The sequence below is a fragment of the Hemiscyllium ocellatum genome, chromosome 7 (assembly GCF_020745735.1).
Source record: "Hemiscyllium ocellatum isolate sHemOce1 chromosome 7, sHemOce1.pat.X.cur, whole genome shotgun sequence".
Classification (NCBI taxonomy): Eukaryota; Metazoa; Chordata; class Chondrichthyes; order Orectolobiformes; family Hemiscylliidae; genus Hemiscyllium; species Hemiscyllium ocellatum.
In genome coordinates this window covers 70396959-70415949 of record NC_083407.1, presented here as the reverse complement: position 1 = coordinate 70415949, position 18991 = coordinate 70396959, and the positions used below count along the sequence as shown (strand labels likewise).

General features: G+C 38.8%; 1 protein-coding gene across 2 annotated transcripts; it reads right to left on the bottom strand.

Moving 5' to 3' along the window:
• Positions 1-1015: 1015 nt before the first annotated feature.
• On the bottom strand, positions 1016-16727 carry pjvk (pejvakin). 2 transcript variants are annotated; one of them, XM_060827957.1, is made up of 6 exons: positions 16517-16727; positions 14805-15000; positions 12755-12896; positions 6504-6621; positions 4842-4970; positions 1016-1317 (listed from the first exon to the last, which is right to left on the bottom strand). In XM_060827957.1, exons 1-6 carry the CDS (start codon positions 16725-16727, stop codon positions 1016-1018), a joined length of 1098 nt encoding a protein of 365 aa, XP_060683940.1. The 2 variants fall into 2 exon arrangements, with proteins under 2 accessions (XP_060683940.1, XP_060683941.1); XM_060827958.1 differs by lacking the exon at positions 4842-4970.
• Positions 16728-18991: the final 2264 nt, after the last annotated feature.

The following is an 18991-nucleotide window of genomic DNA, read 5'->3' as shown; positions in this document are numbered from 1 at the left end:
CCTCAGCTAAGTGTACATGTCTAGCGAACTGTCCATATGCATCAGTGCCAAACTGACAACCATCTGAATATTGTATTTGTCTTCAAGATCTAACTTGTATTGGCCAAAGACGTTTTCTTTTCAAAGTGTGTTTCTGCATGGAAATGTAGTGTCTTGTTCCTTTCATATTGTGTGTGTGCATGTGTTGGGGTATATAGAAGTTTAATATTTATACTATCATATTTCAAACTGTTAATTAGCTTTGCTGAAGTCTTGATTTCACACTAAATCAATCATTTTGTTTTTTTTATTAAGCAAACCTGTGGTGGATCTTTTATTTTAAAGCTAACAGATAAATTGTCCATATCAGTAACTGGTTAAAACCATTTAATTTTAGATGTCAAACTGTATCATGTCAAGACTCAGCATGTTTCTCAACCCAGGCAAAACAATCCCACACATGTCTAATTTGGTCCTTCCAATGTTGGATTGCTCAATTTTGGGAGGGAAAATCAGCCCCTTCAAATGTTAGGTACATAACACTTCAACTCAGAAACCTTTGTGTGTTTGCAATCTGATACTTTAATGAATCATTAATGTTTTAAACATCAAGTCAGTTCCTCATATTAATTGCAATTAATGACATCCAAACAAAATATGAAGATTTTACGTAAATCCCTACATGCATGATGACTAAAATAAGGAAAGAGAACTATCAAACATGATACAAAAAGACTAAAAGCAAAGTAGAACTTCAAAAATTTACATTATTCAAAATTGATTCTAAAATGTATATTGTCACTGGTTAAATTGCAAAGTCTGAAGTTCAAAGAATTGATATAATTTTACAAGCATGTTCATGAACAGATACACTCAAAAATTAATGCTTCACAGCATTGTATTACAATTTTAAAACTAAAAATTTGCAAAGAGATTAATTTTTTTTAACCAAACAAAAGTTCGCTTAAAAAAAGTCAAAAATACTACACAATTTGTGCCGTCACTACTTAGACTCTAAACCATATAAAAATGCATTTTATCTTATTCTTTTGTGCCACAGATCAAAGCATGGTACCACATGCAGTCTCACATATTTCTGCCCATTGAATGAACACTCCAGGCATCCATATACTGTCTCTCTTCGGGAGCTTCCCATGCCACAAAGAGTACAGGGTCCTTTAGAGATATTATGATTGAGGAGATTGACCCGTGTGTGTACATTATCTCTGAGGTAGTTTGTGGAAATGTCAGTCATGCTTGTAGCCTTTTCATAATAGTCAGCAATCAGATCCTCCAAATAAAGGGTGGAATTTCTGACATCATCCAACACCTTTTCATCTGGTCAAACATAGAATAACACAAAGTTTGCACTTACTGCAAACATAAATTTGTCACAAGAAGCCTGTAGTTAAATTTTCCTTCTGATAGTACTGGAAAACAGCAGCTGGTAATAACAAAACAGCATAGCAAACTAATGTGCCATTTGTAATTTTTTTCTATTAAGGAACAACCTTAGGTTTGTGGAGAGAGTTATGCCAGCAATTTGTATTGATCAGCTCAATGAATTTCTACTCCATCTGCTGATTGTACTCTTAAGGGGAGATGAAGCAAAAACAGATAGGTTCAACTCCAGCAACACAGCTACTTCCTTCCTTCTGAGCACCTCTCAATACGACTCTATCCATGCTGATGATTGTTGTTAACATTATTGCGAAGATAAAAATGCACAAATTTTTTTAAAAACGTACAGGAAAAATGACATGTAAAGAGTTAAGTGTTCTTGGTAAGCACACAAGTATATGCCTCTCAGTGATGAAAATGTGATTAATACAACACATCAGGTTTACCATTAAAATAGCAGAAAAGGTCTGCTGAAAATCACATGTTTATGTATTTTTAAAATAATTTAAAACATTAATTGTATGGTCAAGAATAGTTAACATCAATGATGCATTTATATTAAAAAATATGATCTGTGAAGAGCTCCATAAAAGTTTGATTTTAACTCCAAGGAAGAATGGGGTAGAAAGAGACTAAGGAAAATTTTAAGAAGGCTGTTGAGCTGTAAATGCCAACTGCTTGTCTTGGCAGATCAGCCTGACAGTAGCCCTCGGTTACGAAAGGACAGTTTAATGATGTCTAAGCTGAGGTCAGCAGCTAATCATGATAAGACATCCATACTCCTGCTAGCTTTGTATTAAGTTAAGCTTGTTTTTTTTAAACTGTATCTTATTATTACATCATAGAATCTCTACCATTAAGAAGCAGGCCATTCAGCCCATCAAAGCCACACCAACCTCATCCTACAATTCCTATGGCTAATCCACCTAACTTGCACATTCCTGGAACTATGGGGCAACTTAGCATGACCAATCCACCTAAATCGCACATCTTTGGACTGTGGGAGGAAACCCACAGAAACATGGGGAGAATGTGCAAACTCCACTCACACAGTCGTCTGAGGATGGAACGGAACCCAGGTCCCTGGTGTTCTGAGGCAGCAATGCTAACCACTGAGCCACCACACTGCTATAAATATCTCTCATGGTTCCTTTAAGGCCAATGATTAGGCTGCACATAAACCTAGAAATCCTGAACAAACAGCCCAATGCTTCAATTTGGGCAAATGAGCCCTATTTTTGGTGTCAGGCCCCTTATAGCATGTTGCATCACCTTGTAGCATACACTGGGAAAGCATCAATTGTTTCCATACCAATATAAATGTAGATGGATCTTTGAAATTGTTTGGTCTTGGGAAGATGTTTTTACCTCATGTTTGACCTGGAAAATGGCACCAGAAAGTCTCTCTTACACTCAATATTTTTTAGATCTATCTTGTAGCATACTTTCACAAAGTTCAAATATATATGGTAAATCATATATATGATAAATTCTAAATAAAAGTATAATTTGGCATCCTTTTGATAAATGGAAAATTCAGAAAGGATTTAAACATGGCTATAATTAGTCAAATCAAACAAAACACAGTTTTATAGATGTACTGTTTCATTAAGTACAGAGGAACCTCGTTTATCCGAATACCAATTATCCAAAAATTGAATAATCCGAAGGAGATCTCTAGGTCCCGATAGAAACATTACATCAAAGACGTGTTTCCAACAGTGATCGCATCTTTTGTTTACAGTGATTAAGCAGGCACCTTCTCCAAATGACTGACCTCCCGCCCTCTCTCTCTCCCCACACTTTCCCTGGATTTCTACAGAGGGATGTACCCTAAACCCAAACAACCCAACCTTCCCCAGATATTCTAACCAACATTGTCCTGTACAGGGCAGAGGTGGAACCTGTCACAGAGTGTGTGAGTGTGCGTGTGTGTGTGTGTCGAGATTTGGAGACTTATCCCACAAAAGGTGGTAGCAGCAGCAGTCTTGTTGTTGGTGTCCAATCTGGCTGCCCTGGAGAGGGGGTGGGGATGGTGTTGGATGGGATTGAAGGATGAGTGGGGGCGGTGTTGGACACGGGGGCTCACGCGCGGTGTGCTGCAGTCTCCTGAACAGGGAGCAGCCTTTAAAAATTCCAAGCCCCAGGGGAAAGGCATTTAATTGATTAACCAAATAATTGATTACCCGAACAAAATAATGCCCGCCCATCTCATTCGGATAATCGAGGTTCCACTGTAATTAACAGGCTCTGGAGCTCCTCTGGTGCAGCAGTAGTGTCCATTCCGCTGTGCCAGCCAGTGTAGGTTCAAGTCCCACCTGGCACAGAGCAACGTTCTTTCTAAACTGCACTAGCAGCTGCTTCAAGATTCTACACACAGCAATTGGCATTGGCATGTCGATTGCAGCATTGACTTCTAGTTATGGAAATTACCACTGGGTACAGATCTTACAGGCTCACACAGCCAGAAAGAAAATTAGAGGGAACGTTGGTCTAGAGCTGTGCCATATATCTCAGAACAGCTTGATTAAAACTATCACTTACAAGCACTGCCCAATGTAGTTATCAGCATGCACCAGTGGAATCTACTATGTTGTTGGTCGGACTGAAGAGGTCTGAAACATTTACATGCAGATAGCAAACTTAAAGATGCAATTGGAAGATAGTAGTTAATCTTGTTGATAAATACGAACATTGCAGATGTACATTTACTTCAACTGTGATATGATCACTGGGATTTCATTGGTGGGAAATGCTTTTCAGTAAAGTGAATGATGTAGAACTCTTTATTATAAAATCCTAATTAACAACTGGTGGCCATACTAACAGCTACTGCTATATATTTTCATCATGGGAATTGTGAATAGAACCAATATATAATATTGAAAGGATAAAACATTGTATACACTGGCCTTGTCAGTGATACCTACAACCTATTAAAAAATGTATTCTAGCATCAGTGAGGGTCTTATAAACTCATGTAGCAGCATGAATACTGCTTTACTAATAACACCAGTAATTATACAAAATTATGGTTTTGTGCAAATAACCAGGCTAAGGCTTTTGTTTCCCACAAGCTTAGATATCAACCTGAAATGTTAACCTATTCCTTTCCCCACAGGCACTGCTCGACCTGCTAATTTTTGTTTCTGTTCTGATTTTAGATTTCTGACATCTGTAATATTTAAAGTTTCATTTTTAATTACATTATTGCTTGTATTTTTTTAAAGACAGCTCACTTGTGAATTATAAACATTCCCAAACTTTTCATCATGTTAAATTAAGAGTACATAATTACATGATAATAATCAGCATCAACAAGATGTATTGTGCATATTCTGCATCAACAGGTGCAAGATATATATAGGACTTCTGTGTATTGTCTTCTTTATTTTACCTTGTGTAACATACCACAATTACTCTACAGTATATGAGGAAAGATGTACCTGATCTGAACGGACTGCCATAAAAGAAATCAGACAGACATCGTCGCAATTTCCACACAGAGAATCGGCTCATTAAACCTCCCAGTTGCTCAGTTATTTGTTCTTTTTCAAACCCACCTTCTGATTCAGATGTAACACAGAGTTCTAAAAGAGTAGGAACATAGCTTTTATTAAGAGTGTTGCTTCATCTGCAAATACTTAAAATCTTACTACTGATCAGCCTGCAAAGCTTCCAAATGGCAATCCACACTTTGAGAATTTATAACTTTAAAAAAGTACAAACAAATGCTTGGTAAATTTCTTGATAACACAAAGATAGATAACACAGCAAGATAAAAGAAGACACAACAAGCATACAGATAGTTAACTGTGTGGTCAAAGATCTGCATATGGAGATTGTGGAAAAATATGAAGTTCATTTTGTTGGGAAGAATACAAAAGAAAAATGAGCTCTGAGATGCAAAAGGACCTAAGTGTCCTCTTGCTTGACCCTCATAAGTTTCAGTATGCAGGTACAGAAAGTGGTTAGGAAAGTGAACAGAATATTATCAGTTCTTGTGAGGAAAACTAATACAAAGATAGGAAAGGTATGCTTCAATTATGTAGTGCATTTGGTAAGACCATATCTGGGGGACTGTGTACAATATTGCTGTCCTCATTTAAGGAAGGATATAAATGTATTGCAAACAATTAAGATAAGGTCTCCTAAACTAGTAACTAGAATGGATACGTTGTCTTTTCACGAAAGATTGGACAGGCTAAGCTTGTATCCATTACAGTTTGGACATGCTAAGCTTGTATCCACTCCAGGTTGGACCGGCTAAGAGCAAAAATCTGTTCAAAACATAGGATCCTGATAGGTCATAATAACATGGATGTGGAAAGGATGGTTCCACTTGGGGGAATTTAAATCTCAATTTGACTTTTCAGAAAGGAGTCATCCATTTAAAACATAGATGAGGAGAAATATTTTTTCACAGAGGGAAGTAAATCTTTGGAATTTTCTTCTTCAAAAGGCAGTGGGCAGTATTCCAATACAGTTCTAACTTGCACCTTAGATATGGTGGACAAGCTTAGGAGTCAGGGGCTAAGTTGCTCCAACCTCTGACCTGCTCTTATAGCCTCAGTTTTTACATCGCTAGTCTAGTTCCACTTCTGGTCAATGGTAACCCCTGGGGAATTCAGCAATGGAAATGTCATTAAATCTCAATAGGTGATGGTTAGATTCTCTACTGTTGGAAATGACATTACCTAGCAGTTGTGTGAGTCCTTGAATATTTTTCCTCTTAATTAGACAGAGTTCTGATATGATTTGAGAAAAAGGTTATCAAGAATAAGCAGGAAAGTGGATTTTGAGGTTTGCTGTGATCTTAATGAATGTTGCAGCAGGTTCAAAAGGCTGAAGAACCTACTTCTACTCTTAAATCATATGACCATATGTAAATGTTTGTCATTTTGAATGGGAAATCACTTTTTTAAAGTTCTTAATATTATGTTTTTAGTTCATATTTTATGGGTGCAAGTGTCAGTAACTAATGTGTTTCTATATTGAAATACTTAAGCTAAGTAAATGAAAGCTAATAATTAATGGCGACAGAAATTATTTGAAAATATATTCAGGAGTTATTCAGCATTCATAAAATGAAATTTTAAGGGAATATGCAATATGTAACTTACCAAAATGCCCATCTAAATGGATATAGAGTTCAAATACACTAAACGCAATTGTTGTATGAGCTGGGATGACAATGGCTTTGTCACAACCTTTGTGATTTCGTCCATCATCAATCTGAAACTAGAGTGGGTGTCATAATCAAAACTGGTTTTCTACTTTTACAAACCAATATTAAATAAGATATAATAAAAAGGTGGCTGAAATATCTGAATTTTCTTTTACAAAGTTTCAAAACTAGACATGCAAAGTTATCCCATCAATTGTTATTCTTTCATGGGATATGAGCAAGACTGGCTAGGTTAGCATTTCTTGCCATTCCTTAATTGTCCTAGAGAAGTTGACAGTGAATCACTTTCTTAAGCAGTACAGCTACCCTTCTGTTTGGAAGGAGTTCCAGGATAATGGCCCAGCAGCAGTGAAATGATAGCAATATAGTTCCAAATCAGAATGGTGTGCGACTTGAAGGAGAACTTGCAGGCAGTGATGTTCTTCTGTATCTGTTTCCCTGTTCCTTCTAGGTGGTAGAGGTCATAAGTTTGGAAGGTTCTGTTGAAGGAACCTGATGGGTTATTGCAATGTATCATGCAGATGTTACACATCGCTATGACTGTGTGTCATTGGTGGAGGGAATAAATGTCGAAAATGGCGTTGGACTGAAAATAAACAGGTTCTCTTGTCTCAGATGGTGTCAAGCCTCATGTGTGTTGCTGGTTCTCACCCAGGCAAGTAGGTAGTATTCCATGACAGTCCTAACTTGCACCTTAGATATGGTAGACTAGCTTAGCAGTCAGCGGCTAAGTTACTCTAACCTCTAGACTGCTCATAGAGCCCCAGTATTTATATCGCTTGTCTAGTTCAATTTCTGGTCAATGGTAACCCCCTGGGAATTCAGCAATGGATATGTTATTAAATCTTAAGAGGTGATGGCTAGATTATTTACTGTTGGAAATGATTGTTACCTGGCACTTGTGTGAGTCTTTGAATATTAATTGTCATTTATCAAATTAAGCTTTGATGTTGTCCAGGTCTCGCAGCATAGGGGTACAGACTGCTTCAAGTTCTGAATATTATGCAATCATCAGCGAACATCACCACTTCTGACTTTATGACAGAATGAAAGTCATCGATGAAACGACTAATGATTGGGTTGAGGACAATACTCAGAGGAACTCCTGCAGATTCCCGAGACCAAAATAATTGATCCCCAACAACCACATCCATCCTACTTTGTGCCAGGTAGTGGAGAGATTTCCACTGATTCTCATTGACTTCAGTTTTGCATGAGCACTTTGATGCCACACAGTCAAATGCAGCCAACCTAATATTACATTTTGAATTCAGGTCTTTTGTCCATGTTTGAAGCAAGGCTGCAATGAAATCAGGAGCTGAAAGGCCCTGCAGGATGCAAACTGAGTATCAAAAGCAGGTTATTGCTGAGTAACCTCTGCTTGTTAGCACTACTGATGATGCTCTCTATCACTGTTGATAATTGAAAGCAGACTGACAGGATGCTAATTGGTTTGGTTGGATTACTTCTGGCTTTTGAATCAAGATACACTGGTGCAATTTTCCAAACTGAAGTATTGTTACCAGTAACATACCTGTCCTGGAACAACTTGTCTAGAGGCATGACTAGTTCAGAATTCTTCAGTAATATTGCTGTAATGTTATCAAGGCCAATACCTTTGCAATATTTGTGCCTTCAGCCATTTTTTGATCCCATCAAAACCAAAGTAACTAAAATCTGGCACTTGTGATGCTAGGGTACACTGGAGGAGGCCAAGATGATTTCTCCACTTGGTACTTTGGGCTTAAGGTGTTTGCAAATGCTTTGTCCTTGTCTTTTGCACCGATGTGCGGGTCTCCCCGTCATTGAGGATGGGCATATTTGTATCGTCTCCTCCAGCTGTTAATTGTTTAATTGCTTACCATTCAGAGCTGGATGTAGCAGAACTGCACATTTTTGATCAGATCCTTTGGTTGTGAGGTCTCTTAGCTCTATCGCATGCTACTTTCAATGTTTGAAACACAAGTAGTCTATATTATGACTTTACCATGTTGACACCTTTTTGGTATGTCTTCTGCTGCTCCTGTTCTCTTCATTGAGCTAAGGTTTATCATCCGCTTAATGGTAATGGTACAGTGAGGATTTGCTGGGCCATGAGATTACAAATTGAAGCTAAATACAATTCTGTTGCTGTGTAGTCCATATGATCTCCTGGATGCCCAGTTTTGAGTTGGTAATTATGTCTGTGTAGCACAGTAGTAGTGTCACAAAATATATTGGAAGTCTTGCTGAAATGTGAAGTAGCATTTAGTTTCCACAAAGGATGCTAATTGGTTTGGTTGGATTTGTTGTGGCTTTTGAATCAAGATATCCTGGTGCAATTTTCCAAACTGAAGCATTGTTACCAGTATTGTACCTGCTCTGGAACAACTTGTCTAGAGGCATGACTAATTCATAATTCTTCTGTAATATTGCTGTAATGTTATCAAGGCCAATAACCTTTGCAATATTAGGTGCCTTCAGCCATTTTTTGTTCCCATCAAAATCATTGTTGTTATGGATCAATGTGTTTTGAAAGGTAGAATTGGGAGGACAGGGCCAAATAGGTTTCCCCATCACCTGCTGTTGGCACAGTCTTCAAGCTTTGTTCTTCAGGCTTTGTCCAACTCAGTCATTAGTGGTATGTTGAGTCACTCTTGGTAACTGATTTTGAAATTTGTTTATGCAGATTGAAGTACATTATTTGCCTTTGCCACACTATGTGTTTCTTCCAATTATTATTCATGGAGAAGGACTGACCAGCCAACTATGGGGAACCTAACAGTAATCAGCAGTATTCTTGACTATGTGACCCGATACCATGATATTTCATGGGATCTGGAATCAATATTGAAGATTCCCACTCCTTTCTGGCTCTATACTATGTTGTCACCTCTGATGGGTTTGTCCTGTCAGTGGTACAGACCAAAGTTGGTAATTGTAGTGTCTGAGACATTGTCTTTAGGACTTGCAGTTGGATTTTAAGTTCCAAACTCTAGAGGCTTTAAACAAGATTAGAAGCTGTGCCCAGCTAATGAGAGGAAATTTAGGAAAAATCTCATCATGATGAACAGCGCTGTCGTTAAATATTATTAGGTTGGAAAAGGAAAAGAACAGAAGTAAACTCTTAGGGCTAAGGTTCATTTTGAAAATTAAATATCTATTTCCAAAGCAACACAATATAATACTGTGAAATTTTTATTTTATTTCTGGTTTTGAGAGAAGTAAAAGAGAGAATTTGTTTTAACAAGCAAGTTAGACAAAGGAGTTCACAGTAGACGTAATCTATCTGGATTTCCAGAAAGCCTTTGACAAAATACCGCACAGTACGCTAAATAAGAAAAGAGGTCATGACGTTAAGAGGAAGGTACTGGCATGGATTGGCTCACTGGCAGAAAGCAGAGATAAAAGGGTCTTTTTCAGGATGGCAGTCAGTGTCTAGTGGAGTTAGCAGGGGTCTGTGATGGGACCACAATTATTCATTTTAAACATTAATGATCTGTTAAAGGAACTGAAGGCATTGTTAAGTTTGCAGACAATACAAAGGTAGGTGAGGGACAGATAGTGTTAAGGAAGCAGAGAGGCTTCAGAAGGATTTGAACACACTCGGAAAGTGGGCAAAGCAATGGCAAATGGAATCCATTCCATGAAAGTATGAGATTTTGCACTTTGGTAGGAAGAATAAAAGCATAGATAATTTTATAAGTGAGGAAAGGCTTCGGAAATCTGAAACATAAAAGGACTTGGGAATACTAATTCAGGAGTTAAGGTTAACATGCAGTTTCAATTGAAATTTGTGAAAGCAAATGCAATTCAGTTCAAAGGGGTTAGAATATAAGAGCAGAGATATACCGATGAGGCTGTATAAAGCTCCACTCAGACTGTATTTGGAATACTGTGAGCAGTTTTGGACCACATATCTAAGGAAGGATGTGCAGGCATTGGAAGTGGTCCAGAGGATGTTTATAAGAATGATCCTGTGGATGAAGTGCTTGTCATATAAGGAGTGGTTGAGGACTCAGGATTTATACTCAGTGGAGTTTAAAGGATGAGGGTAGATCTCATTGAAACCTACATACTGCTGAGGTTGGATATGGAGATGTTTCCATTAATAGGATAGACTAAGACCTGAGGGCATAGCCTCAGAAGGAAGGGATGATCCATTAGAACTGAGATGACAGGGATTTTCTTCAGATAGATGCTGGTTAGTCTGTGCAACTTATTGCCTCAGAGGGCTGTGGTGGCCATGTCAGTAAGTAAATCTACGACCATAAAACATAGGAGCAGAAATTAGGCCATTCAGACCATTAAGTCTGCTCCACCATTTAATCATGACTGATAAGTTTTTCAACCCCATTCTCCCACTTTCTCCCTGTAACCCTTGATCCCCTTGACAATCAAGGACCTATCTATCTCCATCTTAAATAAACTCAATAACCTAGTCTCCACAGTTTTCTGTGGCAATGAATTCCATAGATTCACCATTCTCTGGCAGAAGTTTCTCCTTATCTCTATTCTAAAGCATCTTCCCTTTATTCTAAGGCTGTGCCCTCAGGTCCTAGTCTCTCCTACCAATGGAAACATCTTCCCAACATCTACTCTGTCCAGACTATTCAGTGTTCTATAAGTTTCAATTAGATCCCTTCTCATCCTTCTAAACTCCATCATGTAAAGACCTAGAGTCCTGAAATATTCCTCAAATGTTAAGCCTTTCATTCCTGGGATCAATCTCTTGAACCTCCTCTGAACCCACTCCAGGACCAGTACAATCTTCCTGGTGTATGAAGCCCAAAATTGCTCACAATACTCTAAATATGATCTGACCAGAGTTTTATAAATCCACAGAAGTACATCCCTGTTTTTATATTCTAGTCCTCACAAACTAAATGCCAATATTACATTTGTCTTCCTAACTACTGACTCAACCTGCAAAGTTGCCTGAAGAGAAACCTGGACCAGAACTCCCAAGGCCCATTGCACTTCAGATTTCTGAATTTTCTCCCAATGTAGAAAATAGTCCATGCCTCTATTCTTTCCACCAAAGTGCATGACCTCATATTTTCCCATGCAGCATTCCATCTGCCACTTCTTTGTCCACTCTCCTAACCTGTCTTAATCCTTCTGCAGCCTCCCAACTTCTCAATGCTGCCTGTCCCTCTACTTATCTTTGTATTCTCTGCAAACTTAGCCAGAGTGTCCTCAGTTTCTTCATCTGGATCATTAGTGTATAAAGTGTAAAATTGTGCTCCCAACACTGACCCTTGTGGAACACCACTAGTCACTGGCTGCCAACCTGAAAAGAACCCTTTTAAGCCCACTCTCTGCTTTCTACTAGATAGCCAATCTTCTATCCATGTTTGTATCTTGCCTGTAACACCATGGACCCTTATTTTACTTAGCAGCTTCCTGTGTGGCACCTTGTCAAAGGCCTTCTGGAAGTCCAGGTAGATAACAGATATTGGCTCTAACCTGATCATTACCTCCTCAAAAAATTCTAACAGATTTGTCAGGCATGACCACCACTTGATGAAACCATGCTGACTTTGCCTTATTTTGCCATGCACTTCCAAGTATTCAGAAATCTCATCTTTCATAATGGACTCCAAAATCTTACCAATGACTGAGGTCAGTCTAATCAACCTGTAATTTCCCATTGTTGGCCTTACTCTCTTCTTAAACAGAGGTTTTTGATTGGTGAGAGAATCAAAGGTTAAGGGAAGAATGCAGGAGAATGGGTTTGTGAAACATAACAGCCATGATTGAATGGCAGAGCAGATTTAATGGGCCGAGTGGCCTAGTTCTGCTCCTTTGTCTTATGGTCCAATGGTCTAGTAAAGCTTACAAAATTAGTGTTCAGTCATTGGTACTTTTAGTTTGTTTATTACAGAATAAGTCTTAAAGTGTGAAATCTTGTCATGTAAGCTTTCAGCTCATCAATAAAAGTTCAAATTTCTCTTTAAAAATTAATAGCGCCCACAAAGACATTACATATTGAATACTCTGCCTCATATAAAAGTACTTGATACTTAAATATACTCTTCATTATTACACATTTCATCTACCAATTAAAAACAGCTTAAAAATCAAAATGTAATTTAAATTATTAGATAAAACAGTAATTATTTAAATTGAAGTAATACCAATTAATTGAATTATGTACCAACTATATCATTAACTATAATGGCATATAAATACAAGGAGTCTTACCCTCATCGTTTTACCTCTCATGCCTGCATGCACAGTAAGTGAGCATTGCCGTGTTGTGCGGATGCTTTCCATGACAACACACAATACAGCTCGCCGACCTTCTTTCATCTGACGAACAAGACAGTGTTCCATATCAATTTTTCTAAAGAGATATCAAGAAGTTACTCATAAATCATGAAAGATCTAGTAATCCAGAATTATTGAATTTCACAGCACCAATGAAGCCATACTGCTCTGAATGCCTGTGTTGGCTTTGATTTCATTCCATGCCTTCAGCCTTACCACAAATCTTGAATTTATGTAAGAAATACAATATGATTCATAAAAGATCAATGCTACTCTATAATTTTTCTATAATTTTTCTTTTCAAATAATTACCCACTTCCCTTTCTTCCAAAATTCTCTACAGTCCCAGGAGCTTTGGAACATGATAAATGTAACCACACTATTAACTTGGAGGGAGGGGACAAAATTAAGGAATAACTAATTTAGTCTATCATCAGTGGCAGGATAGGTTGAGCTGACAGGTGGCAAGTAATATTTGCATCACACAAATGCCAGGCAATGACCATCTCTAGTAAGAAACAATCTAACCATATCCATTGATATTCAATGGTGTTACCATCATTGAATCTCCCACAATCAATATCCTGGGGTTTACCATTGACCAGAAACTCAACTGGACTCATCATATGAGCACAGTAGCTACAAGAGCAGGTCAAAGACTAGGAATACTGTGGCAAGTAACTCACCTCCTGACTCCCCAAAATCTGTCCTTTGTCTACAAGGTACAATTCAGGAGTATGATGGAATACTCCCCACTTGCCTGGATGGGCGCAGCTCCATCAACACTCAAGAAGCTTAATATTATCCAGGTCAAAGCAGCTAGCTTAATTGGCACCACATCCACAAACATACACTTCCTCCACCACCAATGTTCAGTAGCAGCAGTGTATACTATCTAGAAGACACACTGCAGAAATTCACCAAAGATCCCCAGACCACACCTTCCAAATCCATGAGCTCTTCTACCTAGAAGGACAAGAACAGCAAATAGACAGGAACACTACCACCTGCAAGTTCCCTTTCAAGTGACTCACTGTTCCGATTTGGAAATATATCACTGTTCCTTCACCACCACTAGGCCAAAATCTTGAGGTTCCATTTCCTGAAGGGCAGGGTAGGTCTACCTACAATACGTGGACTGTTGTGGTTCAAGAAAGCAGCTCACCAAGGGTAACTAGGGATAGACAATACGTGCTGGCCAGCCAGCAACACCACCATGTGAATAAGATAAAGGAAAAAATGTTGGATACTATTATAAAACATGTGGCAATAGGATACTTAGATAATACCATAGGGATTACACAAGGACAAAGTGAGATTTACGAAAAGGAAAACTTATCTAAGGACAGATATGCTGCATGGGAGGCAGTCCAGAGAAGGTGTATTAGGTTTGATACGAGACATGGAGGGATTTTCTTACGAGGAAAGGTTGTGTAGTTTGGGCCTGTACACACTGGAATGTAGAAGAATGAGAGTTGTCTTTATTAAAATATCTCAGATTCTTAGGGGATTTTACAGGGCAGGTGCTGAGAGTTTGTTTCTCTAAGAGAGAGAGTTTAGGACTAAAGGGCATGTTCTCATTAAGGGCTTACTATTTAAACATAGATAAAGAGACCTTTTTTCTGTTAGAGGGTAATGAATCTGTGAAATTCTTTATCACGGAGGGCTGTTGAGGCTATATCATTAAGTGTCTTAGTTATGAAAAGAGATGTATATTTTTAATTGTTAAGTGTATTGAAGGTTATGAGGAAAGTTCAGTTGAAGATGGTCAAATCAGCCATGATCCCATTGAATGACTGAGCTGATTTGAAGAGTTGATTGGCTGTGTTCTGCTCCTATGTCATTTGGAAAGCCCCAACAATGTTTATAATTGTCTTAATTATTACTATAATTTGTGTTCAGTTAAGCTTTCTTAATGATGCTTTGGCAATTAACTACCTTCCATATGGCATCAATAAAATATAATAGAAAATGGCAGAATTACCTGTTAATGATCTCCCTAAGAAGTATTGGAACCTCTACCTCATGTTTTGTCACAATTCCAAATGAAGCTTTCACTGCCACAGAATCTGATCCGTCAATGTTAAACCCAACGTCATGAATTATATGATTTCCAAGTTTCCCGTTCAGGGAAACATCTGACTTATCTTCATAATTGAGAAGCTGATATGAAGAGACACCTAGTAAATGGGAAACAATGCCTGATTACTTTTGTTATCTTTACTGGTATACATATATATGTATATATAGAACAGAAACTCACATTTAGTTGAGCACTTATAAGTTTTAATTTACCGACAACTCAGTATATGAAACTCGGAATTCAATTACTGATAACTCCTGTTAAATTAACAATACTTAAATGTGCTAAAACATTTTATAGCAATTTATGAATATTGCTGAATTGAACATTGACTCTCTTTGCCAGACCTACAGAATTTTCTGATTTTTTAAAAATTCAAGATATAGTACAGTACACCTAATTTAGTAATTTTAACAGAGAATCAAACATCATGTGGGGCTAGATATGTAGATTGGAATGTTCCATCCTCTTCTATGATAGGTTTAGTGGATGGCTCATTTAATAAGGTGGGAAGATGGAAGGGTTGGTGGGAGGTAGGGTCCCCACCCAAACTGATTAACTATGTGGTAGGGTGGCCTTCTTGTTCCTCCACAATTGAGGTCCTTAGCCAAGAATGCCCAACAAAGGGACTCAACCCGCTGCTGCTCATATGAACCAATTACTTGCCATGTAGGATTAAGCACAGCCATAGCTGTGTGTGAATGCTTGTAGGCTCCTGGAGTGAAGATTCCCTTATTCAAAAAAGGAGATGAGGGTGGGACCCACTGAAAGACAACTCTTTTGCTGCCAACTTTCTCCCTGGCAACACCAGCCCAATGAATGGCATCATTCACCCATGAGTTAGGATGCAGCGATGATCCCAGGCCTCATCTGAGTGGAAGCAGTCCTTAATGGCCCAGTGGTGATGTCGTTCAATAAGTAACCAGCCTCTGATTGGATGGCAGCTTTCAGTGGGTGCAATTTCCATCTTTAGGGTTTTTGATCTCCGTGAAAGCCCATCATCAATCTGTCGAGTGCCAGAGCGTCACAAGGCACAGTATCCCTTCTGGTAGGGGTCACTTTGGGCTCCTGCAGCCAGTAGCTGAGACCCCTGTCACCTCAACATGGTTCTAGCCTTGGATCTCAGGCTTGGTGAATGGAAATTAGTTGAAGACAGTTAGGTTGTCTCTTGTTAGAGATGGTTATTGCTGACAATTAAGTGATAAGTGTATCAGCCCAAATTGAACGTTGTTAAATTCTTCCTGCATGTAAGCATGGATTACTTGAATACCTGAGGAGCTGTGAATGGGACTGAATAATATGCAATCATCAATTAACATTCTCATTTCCAACTTATATTGGAGGAAAGAACATTAATGAAGCAGTTGAAAATGAACACTACCCTGAAGAACTCCTGCCTTCTTTCCAAGATAATTAACCTCCAACAACTACAGTCATTTCCCCTCTGAGTAATATCCTCACACCAATCTTGTAAATATAATGCAAAGTCACAAATTTAGTTAGGATTGTGAGTAGAGTTTGAGCAGTTTAATTGGTCATAAGGTCACTTTGTTGTGATGATATAGTTTCCTAAAAAGCATTTAGAACTTGCATGCATTACGTAAGTTTGTTACCTGCAGAAACCTCCTTTTCTCCAACAAGAATGTCCTTCAGAGTGAACGGTGTAGAGCTGTATTTCTTCTTTTTCCAAAAGAACGATTTCTTCCTTTTTGTCACTAGACTGAGTGGTTGATATCTGTCAGCCTCACTCAGACCAGGAACAGGTTTTAGTCGGCCTGTATCTCCAACCTGCTTCACAAAGTTCTTTGTAGCAGCAGCAAACATTTTTTACTAGCAAAACCCTTATCTGGTTTGCTACAGTTATTTCACACTAAAGATTAGATTCTGAAATTCTGAAATCAGTTATTGCCAGGAATCAAAAATATTTGAAACTATAATCACTTTGAAATTGTTGTCAGCCATTTCAGTGAAACCTCTCCTGGTGTGTAAATTTTAGTATTCTTCTCTTGGGCTCAGGTTAATGAATAATGAACAAGCAGTTAACATGATATGGGTGTTTGTGACAATATCTCTTGCAGTCACAAGTTTATTCCAATTATCTAATGAGGATTTCAACAGAAATAGCAAACCAAAAAAAACTGCGACTTCAATTATGCATAGATTTATGTGATTAACTGGATAATTGCTGATATAACAGGATATCTTTAATTCACAAGTAATACAATCTATTTTATGAATTAATAAAGTGTGGGAACATCTTTAGAATTCAGAATGAAATATATTTTGTTTCAGCTTCTGGCATTATGGTTGCAATAAAGTAATAAGTGCCTGGATTTTGAATTGGAAACTTTGATCTAAAGAAGTTATTCAAGGTTTCTGAAACTTTTATTTGGAAATACATAGAGATTTTTAAAAATGTAGCTCAAACAACAAAGTATGGGGAGCCAAACAAAAGTAGGACTGATGAATTTTTTGACTATAACTGAGGATTGAACTGCTGCCAGAATATCAGCTTCCAGGGATTTGAGACTCTGGAATTTCATCATAATATTCTATAATTTTAAAAAAATGAATTGCAATAAGGTTTAAATGATTTTGAACCTTCAGTTGTGTGAAGCACAGCACACTACGATGGTACAGTATACCGTGCTGGAACCATATTGCAGGGTCTCTTCATCAAAACTGATCCAAATAGCAGAACCACATCATCAGGAGCCCCATCTCCTGCTCCACCGTGGCCGGGATCGAATCATGGATTGCATCAATCAGGGGATTTAACAAAGGCTTCATGAGCCATGATCACAGTGGGTATCTCCAAACTCCAGTAAAAAGCCTTGTAATGCTTTTGGACCCTCAAGTGCAGCAGATACATGAGAGTGCTCCAGGCCATAGAAGTTGTGACAGCTGAGCCTGGGGCTCGTACACTCCTAGCTCGACCACTCCTGTTGGCTTTCTTTCTCTTCTTTTCTTGTTTTTACTTCTGCACTTTTTCTTTCCTTTTCTTTTTTCTGGGTTTTCTTTTCTTTAGAGTCTAGAGAATGGCGGATGAAGGAGGAGGCCACCAGCAGCAGCTGAAGCAACACCAAGACAAGCTGGACATGGATCCACCTGGGGTATCCTCTTGAGAAAGGAGCAGACCGTGGGCTTAGTCCCCCGTTCCAGACGTACAGGTGGGGCTGACAATTGAGATTTACAGCTAGGCCTGGGCACCTGAAGGAGTGGGACCATCGGCGAAAGGAATGGATGGCGCATTGGTGGCAGCATCTGGAGGAGCATCGAATGAGGACCACGAGGCTTCCCTGACCCAGCGATGAGGTGGCTTCTGCAGCCCGCTGTGGCGGTTTCATTTTAGCTGTGTCTTCAGGGTTTTCCATCGCTCCCAACTGGCTTTTGGCAAGCCCAGGAACTGTTAACTGAGCTGTGATGAGCTTTGAGTTAATTTTATTTATTTTTATTATTATGTATGACTTCTGTCATTAGTACAGGCACTGCGGTGGCACGGCTTATAAAGCTTTTCACTGTCTTTTTCACGTAAAAGTACACTTGACAGCACATTTCTATTCTATTCTGTTCTATCTGCAGGGTAGTGGACACACGTCTCCAGGAAGTGGTAACAATGATCATGTTAATGGAATGGAGACCTGTCCTATTGATGAACTCTGCTGTATTATGATATGGCTCTTTCAGCTGATAGTGCCCTGTACCTGGGGGTAGCCAGCCATGTTGCTGAAGCTCACTGCCCAGACTGCAGCACTGACTTTGTCATGGGGAAATGAACCAGGATGATGTTGGACAAGTGGCATTAATCACTGATCTGATACATTTGGATAACTGCGAGATTTCCACACAGGTTCCCAGTGGTTCCCTGGAAGGTGACAGGTACATAGAAGTTCATTGTAGCTGCCACCATGACATTCACCAAGAGAACATTGTCCCCACTCCAGCTGACACAATTCAATCTCAGCATCCAAGCAAAACACAGAGCCTGCACAGACACTGTGCCTCACTCCTCATGAGGAATTGGCTTTGAGGACAAAAATCTCTGGCTGTCATGTGTCCATGAGTGGCCCTGCAGCTGTGACGCCTTC

Bases quoted from the DNA above. Each gene is read 5' to 3' on its own strand.
- pjvk (XM_060827957.1), bottom strand. From the start codon at position 16,727: ATGTTTGCTGCTGCTACAAAGAACTTTGTGAAGCAGGTTGGAGATACA. The intron at 15,001-16,516 runs GTAACAAACTTA...CCCATTTACTAG, and splicing joins AGAAAAGGAGGTTTCTGCAG to GTGTCTCTTCATATCAGCTT. The intron at 6,622-12,754 runs GTAAGACTCCTT...CACCCACTCTAG, and splicing joins TGAGAGGTAAAACGATGAGG to TTTCAGATTGATGATGGACG.